The sequence below is a fragment of the Leguminivora glycinivorella genome, chromosome 7 (assembly GCF_023078275.1).
Source record: "Leguminivora glycinivorella isolate SPB_JAAS2020 chromosome 7, LegGlyc_1.1, whole genome shotgun sequence".
Classification (NCBI taxonomy): domain Eukaryota; kingdom Metazoa; phylum Arthropoda; class Insecta; order Lepidoptera; family Tortricidae; genus Leguminivora; species Leguminivora glycinivorella.
This window is the reverse complement of record NC_062977.1, coordinates 21,480,153-21,507,878: the sequence shown is the minus strand read 5'-3', so window position 1 is coordinate 21,507,878 and position 27,726 is coordinate 21,480,153. Positions and strand designations below refer to the sequence as shown.

Sequence of the window (27,726 nt, the reverse complement as noted above, 5' to 3'; positions counted from 1 at the left end):
CATCGAGAAATGTAATTAAGAAATGTAATTGGAGCCAGATTTGTCTCCAACGGGATAGAAATAGAATTGACCGACTGGGTGTTTTTGAATTGAAAGTTGGTTTGGTGACAGTGGCAGTGGAGATATAATTGAAATTTATTTGCATTTGGACAAGTAATATAATAATTCAACATCCTTACTTTCTAGTAGCCACAACGAAGGTACCTCTGGAATTGTTATTTAAGGTAAAATCTCTCCAACATACAACTTACCAACATAATCCCTCGTCCCCAAAATTTCTCTAACATGCGCTCCAGGCTGAATAGCGCGACTGATTCCAAAGTCGCAGATAAGTAGCTCTTCGCCCCCTCCAGTGAGGAGTAAGTTCTGTGGCTTCAAGTCAAGATGTGCGATGCGTCGAGCGTGTAAATGTGCTAGGCCCTCGAGTACGTGACGGAGCGCCCGGCGCGCGGCGCCTTCGGAGAGGCGCTCCTCCTCGTCCAGGAGGCGTTGGAGCTCGCCGCCCGCGCACAGCTCCAGGACTATGGCCACTTCCGAACGGGTCTCGTACACCTGGAAAGAATGAGGTTTAGTGATAGGTATTTAGGAATTGAGGCGTTGGTAAACAATGAAGAGTCACAACTTGTATTAGTAGTATGCTTAGATAGGCCCTCTTGCACCAACCACTTAACTCAGGGTTAGTGGGATGTCATCTGTCAAATTCCATATAAAATTGTGGGTTAACCCTCCATTTTCGTTGGTGCAAGTGGCCCTTAAAGTGTTTCTGTGGAGACAACCTGTAGCGTGTTCCTAGTTGGATATCAGAGGACTCATGTTTAAGTTCTAAGTTCGTTGGGACACATTACATAAACGGACCAAAATGTTGCTTGCCTCAAAAGTCGTTCGAACAGCGACAGCATCCTGAGTCATTCTGGAACTGTTGGCAGCATGTCTCCGTTTGCGGATGGACTTGGAGATAAGATGATGGAGTAGAAGTGTTCCTCACCTCATGCAATCTGACGACGCGTGTGCAGCCAGCGCACAGCGCTAGTACGGCGACCTCATGCTGGATCTCTCTGGAACTGTCTGCAGCGCGTCTCCGTTTGCGGATGAACTTGGCTGCGTACTCCTCGCCGGAGACCAGGTGCCGGATCTTGCGGACTGATGCGAACTTGCCCCTGGAAGAGAAGGTTCTTTATTAGCGTCAGTGTATGAAGAAAATACCTAGTTTCTCGTTTGGGAGATCCTTTGAGATATCCAGGATACCTGAAAGAATCCCAGGGAATTTAGCCAATTGATAATTGCTAGAAAACGCCAAAACTTTCTCCAATAATTGTATTTTTGACTGTAAATACGAAACGTAGGTAAACTATCCTAAGTTGACTAAACAATCAAACAATATATTCTGTCAAACAAGTTTGTCAGTAAATAAGAACTAAGAAAACTATAGGTAACCTTTTCTCTAGCATCCTAAAGAAAAGGATGCATATAGTTTTCTTTGTTCTTATTTACTGACAGACTTGGTTGACAGAGTATAACTACACATCGGTAACTCGTGGCATTTTGGTGGCACTTGACAGTTGTTAACAGACTAGTCATGTGACAATGTTTTTAGGGTTCCGTAGTCAACTAGGAACCCTTATAGTTTCGCCATGTTTGTCTGTCTGTCCGTCCGTCCGTCCGTCCGTCCGTCCGTCCGTCCGTCCGTCCGTCCGTCCGTCCGTCCGTCCGTCCGTCCGTCCGTCCGTCCGTCCGTCCGTCAGTCCGTCAGTCCTTCAGTCCGTCCGTCAGTCCGTCCGTCCGTCCGTCCGTCCGTCCGTCCGTCCGTCCGCGGATAATCTCAGTAACCGTTAGCACTAGAAAGCTCAAATTTGGTACCAATATGTATATCAATCACGCCAACAAAGTGAAAAAATAAAAAATGGAAAAAAATGTTTTATTGGGGTACCCCCCTACATGTAAAGTGGGGGCTGATATTTTTTTTCATTCCAACCCCAACGTGTGATATATTGTTGGATAGGTATTAAAAAATGAATAAGGGTTTACTAAGACCGTTTTTTGATAATATTAATATTTTCGTAAATAATCGCTCCTAAAGGAAAAAAAGTGCGTCCCCCCCCTCTTAACTTTGAACCATATGTTTAAAAAATATGAAAAAATCACAAAAGTAGAACTTTATAAAGACTTTCTAGGAAAATTGTTTTGAACTTGATAGGTTTAGTAGTTTTTGAGAAAACTACGGAACCCTACACTGAGCGTGGCCCGACACGCTCTTGGCCGATTTTTCCTGTACCTATGAGTCGGGAAAAAGAAAACAATTAAAAGAAGGAATGGTGTAACAATAACCCAACCTGTTTCTGAAAAAAAATGTTACTTGTAAATTCATTCAAAATATTTTTAAGTAGTGTACGTAAAATGCCAAGAACCTAGTTTATTACTTAACACATTTACATTACTAGAAGCAACTACTTTACAAGCTTTCCACGAACTGACACGTTAAATTTTCAACACATCATTTAACACTAAATTCTGGGCATGTTCCAGACATTCTAATTATGCTGTTACGTGTAATATGCGCATTCCGTTTGATTCATTCGCATAATATTTAACCCAGTTGCTATTATATCCCATTTAAAATAAAACTATGTTTTAATACTTTAAACGCTAAAGAAGTCAATACACGCGCGCGATTACAGTCCAATATCACCCTTCGTACTTTCTGACAAGGCTCGATGACGCTTGATCACGATAGCCATGGCATTTCAAAGGTTTAAGGACCATATTATCAGCCTTTGGCATATTTATAGCTAATACATATAACAAAGTTGCTTTACATTGATTGAAATTTATGTAAGGAAAGTATTTGGACTTTATCAGCCATTGACATATTTATTCCGACTTGTATAATATTTATATTTCAATTTACGTTCCAAACCATACTAGTAATTGACATATTTATTTTAACTGTTGCACGTCACTGTAATACTTAGATAATGGAACTTATATCTTTGAAAATAAGGTTTAGTTCATTAGGTAACTTATATAGCACATTTCAGTGCAAACCAGCATTCCAGTAGCCTTAATAATCCGCGACCCCGCTCGGGAAATCGTTCCAATTAAATACCTAGAAATGTTTAGAATATCGACCAGTGAGTCACCCGCCTAAAATGGAGATAAACAATCCACCCCAACATGGCAACACTGCCCTTGCGGACACCGCAACTCACATGAGTATTATCATTAATATCTACCCGTGAAGTCACCTTACCGCTTTGAAATACAGTACATATATTGATAGATATTTATGACGGTTGGTTCTGCGTTCTTCATTAAGATCGCTTTGGAAGTAAAGGTCGTAAGCGATGGTAAATTAGTATGGAATGAAGACGCTTTAGAATGAACAGAGTGGTAGGAAATGAGGCTGGCCAAAGGACGCTGGACTAGTTTACGCGGTGCTTTATCGCTAAGTAATTGAATTAAGTGTTGGAGTTGTAGATCATTTTCTATTTGTTTAATGGAATTATCTAAGCAGTGAGAGATAATGTGCTGATATAATTTGTCCCTATAAATAAGTACATAGGTAGTATAGGTACAGTGAGCTGCAAAGTTTCCTGGAGAAATTATGAATGAATTAATTGATAAATTATTCCATTCACTTTTCCAGCTCACTATACCTACATATGGTACCTACGTACTACGTAGATAGTGGCACTCCACAGAGAAAGGTAGGTACAATAATTTAATATTTTAAAATAGTCAAATAGTTCGAAAAACTAAAAAAAATATTTTTCCCCTCACTAGCTCGGAAACACGTGTTTTGCCCTTTAATACCAGTGAGTAAAAACGCATTTTATCCACTAGTGAGTAAAGTAATTTGACCTTGAATAAAGTCAAATTAACTGCTTTAAAATTGATAAAAGTAGCTGATTCTAGTAATAAAGATGATTTACCACCTGTGAAACTACTGAAAGCAGTGATAAACGCAGTTTTTGCGTTGTAGTTTCCTCGCTATAGTGAGGGGAAAAGTTTTGTGTTACACTCGGGTGCAAATGTATTTTACTTCTCGTGTGTTAAAAAACTCGCAAGTTCAGGATTCTATTCTCGAACCACTCGCTTCGCTCGTGGTTCAACTATAGAATCCTTTCACTTGCTCGTTTTTCAATTCCACACTCGGCGTTAAAATACAACTTTGCCCCCTTATATAACAAATAACTATTACAGTTACAATTAGTTCATAATTTAACCAATAATTTGCCATTTACTATCAAGGGACATCCGACACCAGTAGCCACATTTTTTTTAAGAGGCGAAAGCCACGGAATCGTCGGCCAACGTCAGAATAATTCCTCACCCCATGAACGTTGGTCCCGCGTTACATTTGAAGTTTCGGGACTCAGTCTCAGGACATGCGTCGCCTGTGTGTGGAATTGTGGATGGTCCCTAACGATCCCTTCTCACCATTTCCGGGCCTCGTGGCCTACATATTTATTCTAGGGCAGAATTCTATTGATTTTATCGCAAGGGCTTACTGTGTTTTCTTTTCACATTATCCGATCCGATATTGGATGGGACAATGTGAAAACGCAATTGTGGTAAAAATTAGGGTTCAATGGGGTGGTTTCTTGCCAACATGTATTTCATTTTTGGTTCCAGTAATTAACCGTTGGGGGTGTTGTTCACTTTGTCCATACAATTCAAAAATTAAAGCGAAATTTCATCAGTTTAATTTCATTTTTAATATTTTTATACAATTATCTAATATTCAGTGACTTTTACGATATAGAGTAACGTATTAAAAATTCATGGTAGCCATACAGGTGTTACTACCCTTACGTAACCGGGGGCGGTGACCGGGTCAGTAAACCGGCACGGGGTTGCGGGGTGGGGTTGCATAGTACGCCCCGCGACATCATCATCCTCCTTGCGTTGTCCCGGCATTTGCGACGGCTCATGGGAGCCTGGGGTCCGCTTTGACAACTAATCCCAAGATTTGGCGTAGGCACTAATTTTACGAAAGCGACTGCCATCTGACCTTCCAACCCGAAGGGTAACTAGGCCTTATTGGAATTAGTCCGGTTTCCTCACGATGTTTTCCTTCACCGAAAAGCGACTAGCAAATATCAAATGACATTTCGCACATAAGTTGGCCTCTTTATACACGTGGTTAGCCCCACTTCATTATTTATGTTAGATGGGTGATGTTTCACTTTGCTTGTAGACTTACTTTTTTGTAGATGGAGTTAGTTTTTATCAAAGCAAGGTTTTGTATAAATATAACTACCCTTACGTAACCGGGGGCAGTGACCGGGTCAGTAAACCGGCACGGGGTTGCGGGATGGGGTTGCATAGTACGCCCCACGACATTGGCCTCTTTATACACGTGGCTAACCCCACATCATTGTTTAAATTCGTCAAGTGCTCTTTGACTTTATGCTGTAGTTTTATATTGTTTGTGTAGATGGAGTTATTAAACTATCATTCATCAACTTTACTAATTAGTTACGTAAACGTATTGTTCTTAAGTTTCAGTGTAGGTATAATAAAGACTGTATCGTTAAGTATAAACACAACTTTGAGTAGCCGTATTTATTTTCTATTATATTTTTTTCTTATAACAAGACATGGGCTTAATAAGTCACATAATAAGGTGCGCATTTTGTCCTAGAAACTCGACGTAAAGCATGTGGTTTAGACAGTATTGACTTAATCTTCCCGAGTACCAATTACGATTTCGGACAAATGCTACTAGAAAATTCACAAACTGCGTACAAGACGATACGATTGCGAAAAAAAATTGTACGGTGGGAACCTCAACTACACATGATCCACAAAGCAGAATATCTGGACATAGTCTAGCCACTGTTATTAAAAAAAAATAAAGTTTCGGATCTGTGTATGGCGGCCATTTAGAGAATGTGGCATGGCGCTTACGCTAACTTCGACTTTGATGTCGAATTTATCTATCATACAGTGTTTATGTCGATCGTTTAGGGACTGTTCAAAGTAGTTCAAACACCATGAATGTCTAGTAGACTTTGGCCTATGGCTAATTTTTTTATCTGTTTCTCTTATCCTAGTAGAGCGGCGAGAGGGTCTCGGGAAAAGTTGATGTGACTGGAGAGTATACTGCTGACAAGTGGTATCGTTGTGATCGGTAGACTTTACTGAGTACGAAATAATGACTTGTCACTTTCTCAGACTGTGGGGGGGTTAACTATGACGTCACAAAGATCGCGGTCCCGGGTTTAAATATTTTGCCAATTTGTCTAGAACCCCTTATCCAATTTTGAAAAATGAGGTGTCGATTGAAAGCGTATAACATGCTGATTAAGATTTATTATATGTGAAAAGTATAGTTTTGTTAGTTATTTTTTGATTTTTGTGACTCAAAAAGGCAATGAAAACGGCCACTTAGCTAAAAAATATGTTATATAAATCATTTAACTACATTATTAAGCTATCTGTTGCTTTTTGAATTTCTACGATCGGATAATAAATGAGCAAACTACAACCACATACCTGTAGGCGGGGAGTACCGCTTGACACGCGTTCCCATACATTCGGCGTCTACCAAATTACACCTCGCGCAAAATTCGTTTCAAGCAGATATACCTCTAATCTTATTCATCGTAACCTATCAATATTGATATCATTTGAAAGCACAATTAAAGTACTTTAAAAAACAATGTCAATCATTTTTTTTAAATCAATAATCGCCAGTCTGTGGTGGTTACAAAGGAAAAAGTGGGTATGCAATTTGACTGGTTTCCTAGGTTTGATACCCTAGACGAGTTTAAAAGGGGAGGTAAAGGTGACATATGGGTTTTTCTCTGGCCTAAAAGCTACACAGAGGGTCAGGGAGAAAAAACTAGGGTTTAAGTTTAGTTTTAAGTTATTTTTTCCTTTATTTGTTGATTTTATTGTGTTAAATTTTTTTGTAATTTTATCAAGGATACACGTTGGTTTCTTTTGCTAAAAGTTGCCTTTTTTATGAGAAATGTTATGAATTTTATGGCTTTTTCCGATAGAGACTAAAATTAACTTTCAAATAAGGCCACATAGTCATACTTTTACTTATATAATATTAAGGGTATGACTATGTATCAGTAGGCCACATAGTCATACTTTTACTTATATAATATTAAGGGTATGACTATGTATCAGTATGACTATGTGGCCTGATTTGAAAGTTAATTTTAGTCTCTATCGGAAAATGCCATGAAATTCATAACATTTCTCATAAAAAAGGGAATTTTCAGCAAAAGAAACCAATGTGTATCCTTGATAAAATTACAAAAAAATTAAACACAATAAAATCAACAAATAAAAGAAAAAATAACTTAAAACTAAACTTAAACCCTAGTTTTTTTCTCCCCTGACCCTCTGTATAGCTTTTAGGCCAGAGAACAACCCATATGTCACCTTTACCTCCCCTTTTAAACTCGTCTAGGGTATCAAACCTAGGAAACCAGTCAAATTGCATACCCACTTTTTCCTTTGTAACCACCGCAGACTGGCGATTATTGATTTTATGAAAATGATTGACATTGTTTCTTAAAGTACTTTAATTGTACTTTCAAATGATACCAATATTGATAGGTTACGATGAATAAGATTAGAGGTATATCTGCTTGAAACGAATTTTGCGCGAGGTGTAATTTGGTAGACGCCGAATGTATGGGAACGCGTGTCAAGCGGTACTCCCCGCCTACAGGTATGTGGTTGTAGTTTGCTTATTTATTATCCGATCGTAGAAATTTAAAAAGCAACAGATAGCTTAATAATGTAGTTAAATGATTTATATAACATATTTTTTAGCTAAGTGGCCGTTTTCATTGCCTTTTTGAGTCACAAAAATCAAAAAAGAGAGTAAAAAAAAAGTATTTTTTGCATTATTATTAACAAAACTATACTCTTCACATATAATAAATCTTAATCAGCATGTTATACGCTTTTAATCGACACCTCATTTTTCAAAATTGGATAAGGGGTTCTAGACAAATTGGCAAAAAATTGAAACCCGGGACCGCGATCTTTGTGACGTCATAGTTAACCCCCCCACAGTCTGAGAAAGTGACAAGTCATTATTTCGTACTCAGTAAAGTCTACCGATCACAACGATACCACTTGTCAGCAGTATACTCTCCAGTCACATCAACTTCAAAACTAGACGACTTTTTTCAATTCCGCCGCCTTACTATCCTGCTTGCATCAAAAATTTACGGCAATAGGAAACGTTGCTCAAAAATGCGTTCTTTTTAAATTATATAAACCATGAAGAGGACTCATAAAGAATTTTTTTTTTTATTTAACAAAAAAGACAATTATACACAAGCATATCATTAAAGTTTCGCCAAACTGTAAAACAGTTTGTTGGCGATACTGTAAAATAGTTTGTTGGCGATATGTTTTGGCAGCATATTAACCTTTGTTTGTTGAAATCGTACTAATGAGTCATTGGAATATTCTCAAATTAAGCCAGATAGGGGTTGTCCCAAATGTATTTGCTAGACCTTAATGAAAGTACCATAAACTCCCTAAAATAAAATCAATATCAGACCTTCTTATATCAAATAGTGCTTACCAATACCTTCAGATCATACTCTCGGAACATAATAATACAAAATTATGCACATGTCAACATTTAGACCACGTTTTTTTGTCCTTATACTTAACGATACAGTCTTTAAAATTAAGAGCACTGAAGAATTGTCATACTGAAATCGATTGATCAAGTCTACAGAAACCGAATTCGAAATATTAAAAAAACATTTTACCTACCACCAAATATAGAACAAAAAAAAATATATATTTTTAAACTTTTTGATTTATTCGATTATCTTTCTGTCCTTATGAGCTGTGCAGCTTTGTACCCGTGTTAGCTTTTCTTCTATAGCTTTTCTTATATAGATATACAAGTTAATGTACAAATACAAATAGATAGAAACTACGGGTTAAGAATTTCACTACCCCCTTGTCTTCCCGTGGGTGTCGTAGAAGTCGACTGTGGGATTTGGGTGAAATTGTGGCGTAGGCGAGAGGCTGGCAACCTGTCACTGCAATGTCACAATTTTCGTTTTCTTTCGTTTTCTTTATTTTTTCGTTTTCTTTCAACCCCTTAATTGCCAAGAGTGGCACTGAGACTTTAGTAGTTTCGTGTGCTCTGCCTACCCCTTTATGGGATGCAGGCGTGTTTGCATGTATGTATATAGATAGAAACAATCTTCTACTCATACCTCATAAGTCATAACTAATTTCATACGCTTGTCCTCAACTCCAATTTCTTGCCGTCACATTCCCCGGTTAGGTTGATTTATCCCCGCGACGAAGTTCCCACTTTCCCCCGCGTTTGCGCACGCGTTGACAGCTGCCCGCGGCAAAAGCGGCGCCGGCTAAACTAGGTGAGATAGATTAGATACGTCATCCGAAACTGAACGTTTGCAATTTTAAAGGTGAACTGTCATGTCCTTTAGGATCATTCCATGGGCCGTCCCATAAAAAGGCATTGTATGTAGTGTGTTGCGATTTTTTTTCAGCATTTAAAGCAGTAGGCGATCATTTTTAACCCCCGACGCAAAAACAACGGGGTGTTATTAACCCCCGACGCAAAAACGACGGGGTGTTATAAGTTTGACGTGTCTGTCTGTCTGTCTGTCTGTTTGTCTGTCTGTCTGTCTGTCTGTGTGTGTGTGTCTGTCTGTGGCTCCGTAGCTCCCGAACGGATAAACCGATTTAGATTTAGTTTTTTTTTATCTGAAAGCTGAGTTAGTCGGGAGTGTTCTTAGCCATGTTCTTAGCGTTTCATCAAAATCGGTCTACTATGTCGCGGTCGGGGGTTATTCATGGACAACGGTAGACTTATTCATGGAATGGCTCCTCATATTGTAGCAGTTAGAGCGTTTTCACATTATCCGATCTCATATCGGATGTAGCAGGATGTCAAAGGCAAATATCAAATCGGATGATGTGAAAACGCAGTTAGCCGTGCTAATTTTCATCCATACGGTAAAAGCACCTTTCTACAATTGTTTACTTTGAACCCGGTCAAAAGAAACTTGAAGGAATACACTGGAATATTTCCAGTTTGTAAATCCCATGTTTGAATTGAACTATCTATCAAACGACCACAATGTTATCACCTGCCAACACTTCTTTGCCCATATTCGTCAACTTGTCCATTTCGCAACATTGTAACCAAACATAAAAACATTGCACATTTCTAAGGCGCGGCAAGAAACAACAGAGATTCGCATGAATCTCCGAACCGGATTTTTGCTTGATTACTTGAGACACGTCCAAAATTATCTATACATTTTATAGTCTTACTACTGTGGAATATGTTTACATATTTTTGAAGTTATACAGTAAATGCCGCAGGCGGCATGCCGCCTGTCAGACCCGCCGAAATTCGGCGAATCGTCAGCACCTGCTTGCCATCTGCTGGCCGATTCCGAACCGACTCTCACCATCATCCCGCTTACACCCATTGCATCTAAAAGGGATAGAAGACGCGACAGCCACAGTTTTCGGGATGACTTGCTCTGAATAGGGCTACCGTACCGGTTTTCTGGAGCGCATGGTAACAGTAAGGATGCTGTTCGCGATGTATTGAGTTTTTTTTAATAATCATTGTAATCATTCAAGTTCGTTTGCGAACCGGTCAAACATGAATTTTGATCCCGAAATATGAATGGATTGGGATTATTTTGTGAACTTCATACAATACTTTTATGCTCCAGGGAGTGACAAAACTCCTATAATTGCGCTAAAATATAAAAATGCAACGAAATATAAAATACAAATAGATCATTCATCTTTAGTCCTCGCACAGCTAATCTGTGGAATGAACTGTTCAGGCGGTAGACAGCCTGCGGTATATCCCAACCGATACGACCTTCAATCTTTCAAGAAACAGCGTACAGCCATCTTACATGCCAGCAACGCACCTCCAAGCCTCTCTGGTGTTTTCAGGTATCCATGGGCGGCCATGATCGCTTACCATTAGGCTTGTCTGCTCGTTTGCTCGTTTGCTTTATTTTCCTAAAATCCCATTTCTATTTTCCTAAAGAAAGTAAAATATTACACTACTTAATATAACATATTCCATAACCTACTTTTATCAAGAGAGCAGTTTTAAAAGTGTTCTACTAACGACAATGAGATCGTTCAAAGATCTTCAATTACGTCAGTTCCACAATACAGGACCTTATCAGTCCATCGACTACGTAAGCCTATCGGCTAGAATTCGCAACGGCTTACCTAACCTAATTGCGTTGCGTTGATACGTTCGAAACGTTTATCGAATTGCAAAAATGCTATTATAGATTACTGCTTTTTATTCGTTATTTTTTAATTGAGAAATGAATGACGGTCCAAAGATTTCAGAAGAACGGATAAGACGACTCATATAATTCCTACTGAATATTCTCATTACATGAGCATTGATGGAAAGATGGACCGCAACAACGCGATTGATTAAGACTACATGTTAAACTTGTTTTAGTGTACAGCGGAGTTAATTTAATGACACATTTTTGGCACCGGTATGCCACGTCCTTACAAGGTAAGAAATAAATCAATTTTATAAATCATATTTCAAAGTGAACTCTTTTCTGCGGTACATTTTAAAAAAGTCATAAGTACCCATTGATTTTATAGCTACTTATCTCATTTTACTTATCAGATATTAAAAGCATAAAGATGTTAAGAGATAGGTATCTCCTCTCACCGTTCGGCTTCCATTTCTGCCTAAACAATGGCCATTTATCAATACATCTTAGGCCTCTGAGATACATTGATATTGTGTAACTTCCAGTAGGAAACTACTGTTGCCTAATTTGTAATATAATATCCTAAGATTGTGACATGGTCAGTTATTAATTCTGTATGATGGATATTGTCTTTTATTAATATTTTTATTGAACTTTCGTATGTAATATGTATGTTCAAACCTCGATTAAGATGTACGGTCGGTGTAGATGTACCTATTAGAGGAGAAGAAATATTTCTGAAGTAGAAACTAAATGAGAAAAAAAAATGGCCGGGTAGGTAAGTGCGTTTTCAATATTTTTAATTCCTTTAAGTCAAAAGTCTTCTTGGTTTACCCATTTTATATTAAATCCATATACTAATCCATACTAATATTATAAATGGGAAAGTGTATCTGTTTGTTTGTCGGTCATTCACGGCAAAACGGAGCGACGAATTGACGTGATTTTTTTAAGTGGAGATAATTGAAGGGATGGAGAGTGACATAGGCTACTTTAAGTCTCTTTCTTACCCTTCCTCATAATGGGGGTGGAAGTTTGTATGGAACATTCCGCAATTTTCGAATTTAACACGAGCGAAGCCGCGGGCAAAAGCTAACTAGCTTAAGTCACTGTCATAAGTCACTGAACTCGAAGAAACATTACATATTCATATTCTCGCATTACCATTTGATTAAACAGCGCGGATAAAACCAACAAATCATAACGATGTGCCCACTTATCAGCAACTAGTAGCTGCTGGTGGCTATTTGAACTGAACAATATCAAATGGTGGCAGACTCTGTATCCTCAAGTGTAATTGCTTAAGTTTATCACAGTCTGTGTGGTCGGGGATAGGGATGGCAGAACATGTAGTCCCGGAGTCCCGGGATTCGCGAAATCCCGATTTGGTACAGACTTTATTTTCTTTCAACTTTGTTACAAAATTAAAAAATTGTACAAATCTTCTTCTCTTTACAAATGGCGGACTTAATGCCTTAAGACATTCTCTATCCGTCATAGTACTAATTTAGATAACCCCGGAATAGCGGGAGTCAGAACGCGCGTTAAATCGAATTTTCCGTTTCCTTTTCTTCTCTGTTGCTATCAAACATTCTACAATAAATAATGATGTTTGGAATTTTTGGTAATCTGGATTGTAGAAGTCTCAAGCTTCAAACAAATAAAGGCTCAAGAGGAAATAGACTCATGAAAATGAAAAAAAAAAACTATCGACGTTTCTTGTGAAATTCTACCCAGATTTAAGAGATTAATATAGGCAGAAGTAGCGTAGCTAACTGTCATACATAAGTAGGTATAATAAGTTTTGTTTAGAAATTTACAGTATCTCTAAAATTCCCGTAATGTGCTACTAAAAGAGTACCAACATGCAAAAGATTTCACTTTCAATTATTCAACTACGATTTTGCGGTAACTCGAAAAAACCGCTCCACTCCGTCGTTAAAAGTCCCGCAAAACCGGGATCTAGACATTCCACCATAGTCCCAGCAATTGGAAGCGAAGCAAGCATTATTTACGATACGTCAGCCTCATGAATATGCGAGCTCTGTATGTTGATAAAACGGTCATTTTTTCATATAAAACCCCTACAAGCGCACCGACAATCATATAAATCACAATCATCACGTGATAAATCCAGTTGAAATCATGATTGCGGCGGATGATTGAAGTCGGCGTGTTTTTAATCAGTGCCAAAGATTCTACTCGTAATGAAGACGCGGCGAGCAGTGTTGCAATCGACTTTTTTATTTCTTGAAAGCTTATGATTGAATGATTATACTTGGTTATATTTGTAGCTAGCTGGTTTAAAAAGCAGGGGAGATTCAAACATTAAATTCTATTACTAAAACATCGGGTTGTAAAAGAGTGCATTAAACGGATTAACTTTATTTCTAGTTATTGCTATGGCTGTACAAAAACGAATTATCGGCTATTAAAACACGAATAAAACATGTAGTTTTTACAGATGCGTCCGTTGGATTAAGAAAGTCTCGATTAGTAAGCAAAAAGCAATAAATGAATGCATTATGTGCATTAAACGTTCACTTTCGACGTCGCGCGCCGCGCTCATCCCAGAAATGTATGCAACTATGCAAGTTGGGTGCGCCTGCTGTCCATTTGTTCTTTAGTATATAGTAAGAATGTAACTTTTATATAGCTTAAGCCATGGCATACAAATATATCAGTCCTTTGTAGACTTAATAGAAAAAAAATGTTGTGTTGCCATATTTAAGGCATTGTGACGACTTGCATGTTTCTAGAAGTACGTATTATGTTCAACCACTAATTACGTGCTCCTAGAAACATTGCCCTAGTAGTCTAGTAGAAAATTACTGTAAATAAAATAAGTACTAACATAGCTCTTAAGTGAATACTAACCAGAGAAATGCCATTCGGCTACGGGGCCTGGGGCCCGTTTCTCGAAAGGTACAAGCCTTTTGTATTACAAGTGTGTTTCCACGACAACCCATACGATTTGACAGTTCGCGCACTTGTAATACAAGGCTTGTACCTTTCGAGAAACGGGCCCCTGATGGTAAGTGATGATGCGGTCTAAGGTGGAGCACGCTTACCTATGAGATACCCATTTACTCTTGCTTTAAAGAGACCGGGAGAACTCTCAGCTATCGGCACCATCCATCGATTACGTTGCGCAACGTCACTGCCAAGGACGGTTTTAGCCGGTCAGCGAACTGTGCGCTTGCGCAAGACACCCGGTAGCTGAGGCGTGTGAAGGTGGGGTGAGATTTTTTAAGAGTAAACTAATTTTCCAAGGGATTTTGGTGAAAAAAAGGATACTTAATAAGATACGTCAATGTGTTGTGACCTTTTAAACGTTTTTAGTTTAAATAATCCAAAATTTGGAAGCAGGAATTGCCAAGTTATATGTTAAATTGTTAAGCTGACCATATTGACACTGACAGAACAGATCAACAATAGAATGTTACTAAATAATTCTTGGATATTGTCCAGAGGTTTTTGTTTTTCATAATACCTCATTCCGATATGATTTTCCTTTCGCATGATTGTTTGATGTGCGATTGATATTTTGGATAAGCTTCCTCAATCTCCTGATCTCATAGGTATTTAATTTAATAGCATACCCAGTCAATGAAAAACGAAAACTGCTATAATATGTATAAGAACTTTAGACCGTAGGTGGCGTAGGTAAGTAGAGATCGTAATTTCACCAGCAAATTTTGAGCTTCGCGGAGTTGTTAGCCGGAAAAGCAGCCTTCTTTAATTTGGAGTCATTAAAATCCGTGTGGTGACGGGTTGTGAATTTCACCACCCCTTTCTTCCCGTGGGTGTCGTAGAAGTCAACTATGGGATACGGGTTAAATTGTGGCGTAGGCGTCAGGCTGGCATCCTGTCACTGCAATGTTACAATTTTCGTTTTCTTGCAGTCCCTTATTTTGCCAAGAGTGGCACTGAAACTTGAGTAGTTTCATGTGTTCTGCCTACCCCTAATTATAGGATACAGGCGTGACTGCGTAATGTGCGTATGTTAAAATCAGCTTAGGAGGTAATGAAATAACTGTATTTATAGACGAAATAACAATGGTTGTTAATTTCTTTGCAATCGAAGCTGGCGCCGGCGTCAGCACTAAAAAGGCATCGCTTAGAAGCCGATGTGGAATAATCATATTTGATACCCGATTAGGTTGCGAGCGAGTGTCTTGCTGTGATTACACAGTTTAAAGATTATTATCAGTTTTATGACTTCGATAAAACTGCTCAATATTAGATCGGCGGCGATCAGTAGGGGTTTGTAAAAAGCTATTTAAAAGATGGGCACCCGATATCTACGATCTCGAGATACCAGTATTGGAATCCCGTATGGTTTGATTACTTGAAAGCTGTTTGCTTGTAGAAATTACCGGCAATTCATCTTAACTGGTTAGGTGCAAATTCCAAATGTTAGAATAGGTGATAAATGCAAATCTTTCAAAGCCGCTTATTTTGCACAATTCTTGCTAAATGAATTTACTCAAAAACGACGGGGTGTTATTGCGTCGGAGGTTAATAGGATCACGCTTTGCTTCAAAAGTCGCGCTGCGCGTTCTCGCACTCTCGCGCTGATATTACTTGTTTGTGCGAATCTTTTCGGGCGTTTATTTAAAGTCATAATACTGCTCTGATATCTATTTACTGTGATTAAGTGTGGATAAGGAGTTCGAAACGGGGCGACCTTGCCTACGTTTAATTGCTATAAACAGTGAGATGCGCGACCTTCGACCAACTGGGCTTATTTATTACTTATAATGCCACTGAATAAGGTTTGTCTACATGTATGTATCTAATTTAACAGTGAAATGGATCTCCTCGACAGAAGGTACTACTTCGTAATGATGTAACAACTTAGATAACGTGAACTTAAGAGTTTTGAATGATTCACGGTTATTTTCATTAGACTTATATTGACCGGGATATAGACCGTGATTACCTTTTTGATTTTCGCCTACCTTACCTTTACCTTTTTGGTTCGCTGAAAGTGAACGCAGCCGACGCGCGCGAAGGAGGGTAGATCGCGCGCTGTCTATACAACTTTAACATCCACCCGCCTTCGTCAGTTTTCCGTGATCATGATGCATGCAACTGCGTCGAAATATCGGGAGCTCGACAAAAATCAAAAAGGTAATCAATAATATAAGTCTAACGTGAACTTTTTGAAGAAACACTTCAGTATACATGTATGTTACATACACCTAGTAAGTTCCTCCTTTATTTAGGTTTAGTGCTTCTTCTTCTTCAACCTAGCGTTTTCCCGGCCTAGCGCCAGGGTCCGCTTTCCTGCTCAGCCTTCTCCACTTTGCCCATTTAGGTTTAGTGCTTAATTAATTAAATTAAGGTGCTTTAATAAATATTTCTTCTTAAAGTAAAAATTTCATTTATTATAGTTAGCACACGTTATCCATACTTAATAAATGGGAAGGTGTGTGTCTGTGTCTGTTTGTTTTTCCGTCTTTCACAGCAAATTAAACGGTGCGATGAATTCACGTGATTTTTTATGTGGTGACAGTTGAAGGGACGGAGAGTGACATAGGCTATTTTTTATCGCTTTCTAACCCCCACTTCCCTAAAATGGGGATGGAATTTTGTATGGGGCATTCCCCAATTTTCAAATTTAACGTGAGCGAAGCATATTTGTAAGAATACTTTAATATAATAAAATACCATGACAAAAAGTACAGCTTATGAAGAAAAGTCATAAAAGTTCCGGAAATAGCCGAGAGACGGGGTGCGAGTATTGATTCGTTTATAAAATCTCCATCGAGTCGTTAACCTTTATGGTCTATTTGCAGTCCGCGGTTCGATTCCTGGCCCTTAATCTAGGGTTACCACTTACCGGTAATAGTAGACAATTACGAAAGTACTTCAATAAAAAAAAAAAAAAAAAAAACTTAACCCTCCGCCTTAACCTTAATTAAATAAATAAATGCAATTTGCCGCAATAGTCGTGAAGTCAAGCATTATTCACATTCAGTTGTTCTCTCATATCGGCCCTTTACATGGCGACCGTGACAGGACTCTGTTTCACTAGTAACTCTATTATACGTAAATATGCAGATTTGGCCTTTTTGGGGTTATCTAACTAAAAAATCGCATGACTTGCAGTCATTTCTTTGTACACGTAAAGATTATGCCGGAAATGCAATACATGTAATCATTGTATTAAGGACTCTCACGGTCGACCCTCAAACTTATCATTTCAAGCCTCTTCAACTATTCATTCCAAATTTTCAATCTTTTTTCTCTGTCCTTTTTTTTAGCCCAATTAACTGTCTCACTCCTGCACAGGCCTTCCCTCAATTATTCTACTCAACCCTGACCTTTGTACATTCCTGACAATTTGGATAAAATGCAGCCAACCAAGGGTGCCGCATCTCTTTTTCGGTGAGCCCTGGCCTGATTATGTGGTTAAATGCAAAATTTATATAATGTGAAAATTTGTAACACCATGTATGGTAACCCTGACAACTAAACTTTAATGCGCTTGCGCAGCGGAAGTCATAAAGCTCATAAAATGACCGATTGGAGGTGACTTCCACTAGGGGCTGGGTGAAAAGCGTTGGTAATGATATCATAATTTATGTTACAGTAAACGACAATAGAGAAAACATCGGTCTTTGGAAAGAGACAATTAACGTCATATAAGCAAGAAAGAGACAACGCTTTACTAAGACGAAAAACCCATGTGCAATCATTATCGCCGAGTACTGTACTCATACATAAAGGACACTACTTCTAGTACTTCTTAATGACCTATTTGCTTGTTTCGCACAAAAATTTGTTCCTTCGAAACAGTAGTGTATATTAAGCTTGTTATAATATCATTTTGACAGAAGCGGTTGGACTTATTAATTTTTTTTATTTTTCTTGACACCCAGACGCCTGCTTGATAAAAATAATAATATTGGGGACACCTTACACAGATCGACTATAGCCGCAAACTAAGCAAAGCTTGTACTACGGGTGCTAAGCGACGGTATACATACTTAAATAGATAAATACATACTTATATACATAGAAAACATCCATGACTCAGGAACAAATATCTATGCATTGCTCATCACACAAATAAATGCCCTTACCGGGATTCGAACCGAGGACCGCGGTTTAGCAGGCAGGGTCACTATCGATTGAGCCAGACCGGTCGTCAAAAGACTTTTTACTCAAGAGTCTTGTTTTGCGCAACTTGCCGGTTAGGAATCCGTTAACTTGTGTCCTAGCTGCTCACGGTAAATACTGTTTCCAAGATCTGATAATGGAGGGTCCCGTGATGTTCCAGTTTACGCAACGTGCGAACAATAAATCACGGCGTTTGTTCGGTGCGCGGGCGCAGATAACGCGGGTATTCATGTCACAAGCGCTGGCGATAGTGTGTAGTAGCATCTACTAAGAGTTTCCGTCAACCCAACTCTATGGCTGCTTGCTCGACGCAAGGTCAGCGCAACTGCAAAGCAAAACCATTATTATAACGCTGACTACTAATGAGTTTCTCGTTCACCCAAGGAGCCAGTCAGGGCCGTTGCCAGAGTTGAATTTAATATAGGCCAACTGTTATAATACGCACATATATACATTATGCACAATCAAAGTCGATGGAACTTAAGGACCAAATGATTTTAATGTCCCTTAATGCGTCCGGGTGATATTCATTTCATCGGCCACAATTCTGATTAAATTGTGTGCATTTCGAAACATCTTCTATCACTCTTCTTAAGAGTATAACTATTACAAAATGTTCAATTATCTAAATCAGATTCCTCATTATTTATAAGTTATAACCGCTTCATCCTCAAACTTGAACCGCTAGCGTAATATCAGATAGCGTTTTGTATTCTAATCTAAGGTGGCGCAACGGTTTCACAGCTAAATAAGTTTTATATACCAAGGCAATATATAACACGTTATTTACGGTGCTTCTGTGCAATCAAAAGTTCAGCAATGAATATGACAGTGATGGAACTAATTTGCTTATGGGTAGACAAAGAGTTAAACTAACTACTGTGATGATTTTTATAGTTATATAGACGTATAGACGAATAATTAAAGGTCAACGCAATAATGTCGTATTATAGCGGGAATATAACAATGTAAAAACTCAACCAGCTTTGATGAAACTGCTGTTTAAGGTAGTTTGGTCCATTTGCCCCAATACTTTCGTACTATTTAAATAAATTCTCTGTAATTGTATTCTTGTAGATACAGAACAGGGAAAAATGTGACTTACTTTTACATCAACAAGTAGCTTGATTCTTAGCAAAAATTACTCATCATTAGCTTGCCCTTATCCCAATAGGCTAGTAAGCTCAGTATCCTATACCTAAAATAAAATATTTCATGAAGAGCAGAAATAAATCACCACATAATTAGAAGAAAAATATGGATAGTAGTTATTTTTAAACATAATTTCTATTTAATAAGTCAAAGAGAAAAATATAAAGTAAATGAATTGACCGTGACGTCACTCCTTAGTATTTCATAGTAATTCTAAATTAGCAAATCGTATTGACAGTTCATACAAAGAAGCTGATTTGACTAGTAGGAAACTAGCCTATTACTTGGGGTCGGCGCAGCATGTCTTTTTCTTCCATACCTCTTTCTATAGGAGGTCATTTCATCACTTAGGGCCCATTTAGATGGTACGAGAACTCGCATACGAGTTTTATTACATTGCGGTATTTGATGGCTGTGCAAAATTGTATGTACCCTCAACAGCCCGCAATGTGACTAAAATCGCATGCGAGTTTGCACGCCGTCTAAATCAGGCCTACTTGCATCTTATCAGCACTTACTATGTTTTTGTGTTCGGTCAATACCATAAACCAGTAAGACCAACACAAAATGTAAAATCCGAATCGGACTAAAGCGCAACAATGTAGTTCCAAAGGATAATCTTACACTCCATAAAATAGTCCATTGAAATTACACCTACAAGGTCTTAAAACGCATTTCTAATTGCAAAGTCCTTAACTAGTGTCAAAATAAGTATGTGCGCCCACCATAAGTTGTACAACAAAGTAGTGCGAACATGGGCTAGGCACGCTATGCTCGCCTCGCTCGCTTCGACAAGACCACCGTGTCGGAGGACATGCAAATAGGATTAATTAACATTCTTACTCTTCCTACTTTGGAATAAATGTATGTTTGCTAACACGGTGGTTTAGGAGTATTATTAATATTAAGGCGAGCCTTTTGGCTAGGCTAAAATATCTTAAGCGTCTTTGAGGCGTTACTTTGGTAGGAAGTCTGTCAAAATTACATTTTGTTTATGACATTGAAAACGGATTACTGCGTATAATTTTCGTTGTAATTTGTTGTACTTACCTAATGGCAAAACTGGAATGAACCCGGCCAGACGAGCATCGATGATTATTATTAGTGTTCATTTTGGAAATCCAATTTTAAAGTAAATTATGTTCTCATTAAGTGTTAAATTCGCATCATATTTAAAGAAGCCGCAATAAAAGATTCTAAAATTAAAATATATTGCAAGCCTCAAGTTGTATTGTATTTTAAACAAAAAGGCGTATCTCCACAAGATTTACAAACTAATTCAGACCTTTTGAAAGTAGAGTGAACGAGTATTTTTATTAAAGGTGTAAAGGCAGGTGCAAATCGCGTCGTGTTTGTGATTTTTAAGCCGCCATTTTAAGAGGAAGCAGGTGTGGCGCGTGCGCTTGATATAAAAATACCGATTTTATTCATTTACACGAGTTTTGTTTTCTCTTTTAGCGATAACGCAAGGTGCGCAATATCATTCAGTTCAGTCCACATGTAGTTTAGACCTAGACAGATCAGTAGGTATTAAATCCGGATCTCAAATAAGTACCTACCTCAAATTATATAAACACCACGAACTTACTTTTAGATTTTTTTCCTACAATCATTATTTTCCGTAATTTTTATCCTTTCGAATATCTATGTTTTAAGAATCTGTGCGGAAAGAGAAGAGTCGTGGAACGTAAGGAAGCTCACATTGACAAACGTCTGACGATTCTTCTGTTCCACAAATTCTTAGATATGTATGGTCATAAATTGGGTCATTTTATGTTTTACACTTGATACGCAGTCTTGTACATTTTAAACACGTGGGTGTTTGAATATAGAACTGTGGGTTCTATATACCTACAAACAATAATTCACGCAAAACTTCCGACACCCGCGAACAAATTCGCGCCGAAGGCAGGTCGTTCGAATAACAAACGAGCATCGCTTTATAAAGCCAATTATCAGCTGGACACAGCCACAATAGCTGGACACGGCATCCTTTACCTGTCGCGCCCACTACATTGTAGTGATCAGGTTCATAGACATAGACAAACATTGGTAGGGTTGCCAATTGGAAACATGGAATACCCTGACAGACACCGCTCTAAAAATCCTGAATGTGACTGCTACGGACGGCCACTAACCCGAATACTGCCGTTACATAGTTACCAAAATTTTTGAGACTAGTTCAGAATAGGATATGTGCTATAGCTGTAACACTGGACTGGACTATATAAATAGTTGGATCAGTTGGGTGGTTTTACGGCTATTAAACTAAACAAGGCTAATATAAGACCTAGCCATATCGCCCCCACTAGATATTCTAGGATTAGCATAAATCTGAATGTAAATCGCGGAACTGTAAGCTCTAATGCTTCGTCAGGTAAATAAATATAAGAACAATCGACAATTAACTTGATATTTATAACTAGATTCCGCCTAGGACGCTAATGTTCTTGGTAAAATACGCGTTGAGTTGAAATTATACGCAGTTTTGAGCTAAATGCAAACGTTTAAGCTGTTTAGTAAAGGAGACATTGAAGGCAAATCAGGAGAAAGTTTCTCGAGATTGTGGCTTTTGCGAATAGTTTTCTCTTTTTTAATTAAAAGCCTAAGAAATTTTCAGGATTACCATCCCGGTTTGTACTTTCACAGCTGGCCAACGTTTTCGTTTTGGCATAAGAATCAGCTGAAGAACATTCGCCGACTGAACTGGAGCGAAACTGCTTCACTTTGATTTGGGCAAAAATCTTCAAATTACTGCACAACTTCTTTACCAACAGCCACTGATAAAAGCAAACTATAGTTATATACAATCAATAAACAAGTCAATCATCACTCATCCCGCGCCGCGGAAGCGCCTTTACGCCCCCGCGGCGGCTTCGAGCCTCACTTAACGTATACTTAGCCGTGCTTAGCCTCTGCTTAGCCTAACGAGGCATTAATGTATCAATCAGGCCTTCCGCATCCCGTGGGAGTTGGGATTTTGTCGTTTTGCCTTCATTAGTATTGCCGGGATTATTAGGTTCGATGGATAATGTTTGCAGCGTCTGGTTGGTCGGTGGTCCGTCATCAGTGTTTTAGCAAATACATCGATCTTCAAGTAGGGTATTCTTTTTCCAGACTACTGTTACTTAATCCAAAACTTATTAAATGTTTTCTCTGTGTTGCATAGTTATATTTCCTTAGTTTCTTTCTACATTTATTTAATCTGGACTTCTTAGGGCCACTTGTTCCATCCGCTTATACTCAACTGTCAAATTCCACATAAAATGGTGAGTTAACCTCGGGTTCACCCTCCATTTTTGGTGGTGCAAGTGGCCCTTAATGCAAATTCAATTCTGTCCAAGTTTTCCTAACGATTAGTAGGTACCTAAAGATTAGTGGTGATGTTGTAAGTCGTCAGCATCAAGCAGAGACGAATCAAATTCGAGGCTGTTTGATTTTCCTATACTTATTTTTTTCTAATTTTCTCTTCCATTTATGATTTAGTAATTATTTCTTCAATGTTAATTCCCCGCCACGAAAGAGAGAACACTTATTTCTGGGTCGACATGTAAATGTTCTAATTAAGTCAGTAGTTCAATCACTTGGAAGCGGAAGTGTTAGATGGATGGTTGTTTCAATTGGCAGCCTCCATCTAATTAGAAAGAGCAAGATTCACACGAGAAACAATAGTTTTGAGCGGAATAGGGCAGTGGGTTGTCCGGTGCTCTGGTTTATCCAAAATTGCCCAAGGCTGTTACGAGTATTCTATACGAGTACCAAATCCTCAAACGAATAGTATATCTCGGACCCAAAATTCTTTGAAATTGTTAAACTGTTCTGCTTCGCGTACAGTCAAGTGTAAAAATATAGGTGTACACCTCTTACTCAAAAATATGTCCCACAGCATCTTAGTCCGGTGTAATAAGAGCGTAGTACCATATTTATGAGACGATTATTTCGATACATATTTTTGCACTTGGGTGTTTTTTGGGCAAAGGTGATACTGTAAGCTAATGAAATATCCATAAAATAATGTAAATACGACTCATACTACATTCCAAACAGGGGATTGGGAAGAAATTGATATATTAGATACAGAATACAGTGTGAAAACACAAAATGGATGTAATGATTGCGACAAAATCTTGCTAAACCACAAAATTCCGGAACAAAATCAGTAAAACTAAAGTTACAAAAGCATCAAAGAAAGCTGTGGCAAGGTCGTCAGTCCACATAAAGCACAATGGAGGAGAAAAGTGAAGAATGCGCTCCCACGGCGCTCTGAGTCCGCTCTAAAAACGTGCATCGCATCAAGTCACGAAGCATCCCATCTTCATAGACACCTTGGACGACATATACCTTTATAAACCTACAGAATCACAGGTATTCTACAATCTTGGCTAAAAACAATAGAGCAAGTTTTGGAAATATTTCATTTACACTGTACGGAGATATCTCAATTCATTTTAATTAGTTTATATTGCATTTCCTAACAAACAATCCGTGTAAAAGTAAGAATTTTTAACTGAAGAACAATTTCCAACGCCCGAGAGAGATGTTACATGCATACTCTTAGAATTATACGCAAAAATTCCAAAAAAAACACGAATCACATAGCGGAATTTGCAAACGCAACAACATGTTGTTTCTTGAATGCCGGCTTTTTCTAAAGTCTAACCCCCTTATAAAAGTTACTGAACTGATTAGTTAAAATGTTTTGTCCCTTTCTCACAGATGCATAAGCCAACATGACAGATAATGACGAACGGTTATTAGCTAATTTAGGTTTATGAAGCGTTCATGAATAACCCCATAATTATGTAATAAAATTATACAATATGATTGAAGTAGGTACCTAATTGGTTATTGCAGCCATTAGATTATTTACTTGGTCTTGTCGGAACAAGCCCTAACTATAAATCAAATTGGCATGATTGTCGGATGTCATTACGTCAAGCAACGATTTGCCATGCCAGAAATATAAATCCAATGGGCCATTTGACATTTCATCAGTAATAAGACGGAAGAGTTGGGAATTACTTCCTGTAGGGGCACTCTAAACTTTACAGGTACTCTGCTTACAGTAGGTGGTAAAACTGTAAAAAAACTAGCGTTTGCGCAAAAGTCCAAGGTCGATCGATCCATATACAATGGATCGTTGTATGTTCGTGTCAATACCCAATATACTAGGAAAAATGCATGCTTCACACCATTATAAGTGAGAATCTTGCCTAGGTTCATATACATATCTATGAACAGAAGCTATCTCAGTTATTTGAATCCCATTTACTAACCAAAAAGCGAGACCGCTATATATGTTCTTCTTACCTCTATAACCTATCCAGAGATTAGACAATAGAGCATCACATTATGTGACGTTATCTGAATAATGGATCTTATGTATATGTCAAGAGTCAGATTATGGAACATTCTCGCAGGCAAATGCAATAACATTTCTGCCGTGTAAATGACGTTTATGAGACCACTTTTAAATTTTACAAGCAATAAGATGTCTTTTCCATAGAACATGTCGAATTCCTGCCTTTTTTCGCAAGTCTAGCCAATTACGTGGACTTTTCCTTTTAACCGCCGGTCGGCAATTAGCGGACACACCGCACGGACCGCGCCCGACCGGTGTCTGGTCCGGCCCTTGCCTGTTGCTTTCTACGCCCGGTTTGAAGCCACATGGGCGTTGTATAGGGAATATTACAACATTCAGATTGCAGCACTAGCATGTGCATTGTGCATAGAGTTTGCATTATCCGACGGGTTTTTAATATTGGAATAATTCGGATAATACAACTTTTATTATTCGAATATTCGAATAATTCGGATAATTTCGGATAATTTATTAAATGGAACAAAATTAATGTTCCAGGTGCGTATAAGCGTGGAATTGATAACGGCTGAGATAGATGAGCGCCATAATGCGAAATTCACCGACATATTTTATTTATTTTTAGTGTAAATCAGCAAACTGTAGAAATTAAAACACACCTAGCTCTATCTTTAGTTCTATGACTAGAATCTTGCAATCAGATAGTGAGCTGTTGATATAAAACAGTTAGTAGTAGTGATTAGTGAGGTGTTAGGTATAAGGAGAAGTTTTTCTGACAACACCTTTACCATGGAAATGGATGGTAGAGAGGATGGCTTGTGTAGAGTGGGACGTGAGACAACATCATTGGATATGGTGATGGTTATAGGGCTATACAGCGTTGTAATATTATCCGATCCGATATCGGATGTAGGAATGATGGGCTCATGGGTAGCTCTCTGATGTCCTTTGGTACTAGGTAGCCTTCTCCAAAGTTCTTCATTCTTTGTCTGGCGAGGGCGTGACATTCACACATTAGATGTCTGACGGTCTCTTCCTCTTCGCCGCACATGCGACAATCAGTGTAGTCAGCGTGTCCCATCTTGGCCAAAATTCCTTTGATCCCGTAATGGCCTGTGAACAACCCGTTATAATTTGGTGTTGTCTTTTGCCTAGCTTTCCTAGCTTTTGCTCCATCCAGAGTCTGCCCTCCGCATAAAGAGCTTTGAATGCTTCAGACCTACCAGGGCATCCCACTCTTTTTGGTGATTAGCCTTTGTTTGGTCTTTCATAGCTGTTTTAATGGTTGCTTGGGAAAGGCCCACAAAAGGTTCCGGACCTATGAAGTTGTCTTCAGATCTGGCCTTGGCAAGTTCATCAGCATTTTCATTGCCAATTAATCCTTCGTATCCCGATATCCATACCAGTTGCACCTTGTTTTGCCTTCCAAGCTTGTCAAGAGCTTGGATGCCGTTTAATACCAGTCTAGAGTCAACTCTGGGCTATGTGAAGGCTTTAAGTGCCGCCTGACTGTCGCTGAGTATAGATATTCTTTCCTTGGGTTTTTCTAACTATATTCTTATGTACACAGGTAATTACTGCGTATGTCTCGGAGTCTCGGCTTGGAAGACAGTGGCATAATTGCCCATGCTGATCCTACCACTGTAGTCACTAGTCATTTGTATAAATGCCTACGCCCGTGCCAGATACCATCTTGAACCGGATCGGATACTTAATATAAACAATTGAAAACTCTTTTCGTAGGCTCTAAACAAAAGCGTCCTGGTTAGGGTCTTAGAACAGGAATGAGCAGGTACTCGTTCAAAACAGAATAACCAAAAAAAGAGAAGACATAGTCGAAGACGCTTCCCATCCAGGTGTGGATCATTTTAGACCTTAGTTGCACAGTGGCTGGGGCCAAAGTACCAATGGAAAGAGGTGATAAATAAGTAAGTAAGTAAATTCTTTATTGTACCATCAACATAAAATATACAAGACATCAAATTTAAAAGAATGAAGAAGGAGGAGGTACAAAGGCGAACTTATTTAAATATTCAAATCCAAACCGCCTCAAATTGCTCAGCAGCGATTTGATGGGTTTTAGTTTCCAATCCAAGCTAATCAGTAGATCGACTAAGATTTCAAAGTATAAGTAGTAAATGTAACTAAGGACTTAAAAGGAAAATACCTTATATTTCTTAGTGAAGTGGAGGGAATTCTGGCGTACTAAATTGCTATGGAACTGATAACAGCTAAATTCGGAGTGAGGCGCTAAATTTCAATTTCAAAAAAACAAGGGACCAGGAAATCTAGGTATAAATCTCCCTTATTAAGTACGGTTTTACAGATAACTTCACGTTAGCTATTTAGCAGTATTGAGAGTAGGTTGGGGTAACGTTTTCATATTAAAATATAATAATTGAACGTTTTTCTGTTTTTTTTTTAATCATTAAATTAATCGAATATTCGATGAGAACTGAGTGCGTGGGGTGAGGCATTCTGCTTACTTCTTGTCCACGAATGCTTTCTTTGTTTTGTAAATATTAGTTTGATTTGGAAGATAAATAGGTGTTAACTTGTAAGCAATAACATTATTCGTATTAAGAATTGATCGAAATTGGTTTCAGTGACGCTGACGCGTCATGACGTCTATCTATTAAATATATTACTTATAAATAAAAAATAATGTTCATAGAAATTATCCGTTTATCCGGATAATTTCACTTGGATTATTCGAATATTTTCGGATAAAAATATTGGCGGATATTCGAATAATTCGGATATTCGAATATCCGGATTGCAAACCCTAATTGTGCACTAAATTAAACCATAGAGAACTTAGACATATTGAGAAGATTTGAGAAGTTTTGATTATGACATTGATGTGCTGCATTT

The 27,726-nt window shown here is 38.3% G+C and overlaps 1 protein-coding gene across 2 annotated transcripts in view; it reads right to left on the bottom strand.

Moving 5' to 3' along the window:
- The window catches only part of LOC125227759 (death-associated protein kinase related), a 345,996-nt gene that overhangs the window by 6,592 nt on the left and 311,678 nt on the right, over positions 1–27,726 (bottom strand). For both annotated transcript variants that reach the window (XM_048132073.1, XM_048132074.1), the window contains exons 2-3: positions 986–1,157; positions 252–552 (exon numbers count right to left, since the gene is read on the bottom strand). In XM_048132073.1, the coding sequence (XP_047988030.1) occupies positions 252–552; positions 986–1,157 (473 nt within the window). The remainder of the gene's footprint in view (positions 1–251; positions 553–985; positions 1,158–27,726) is intronic.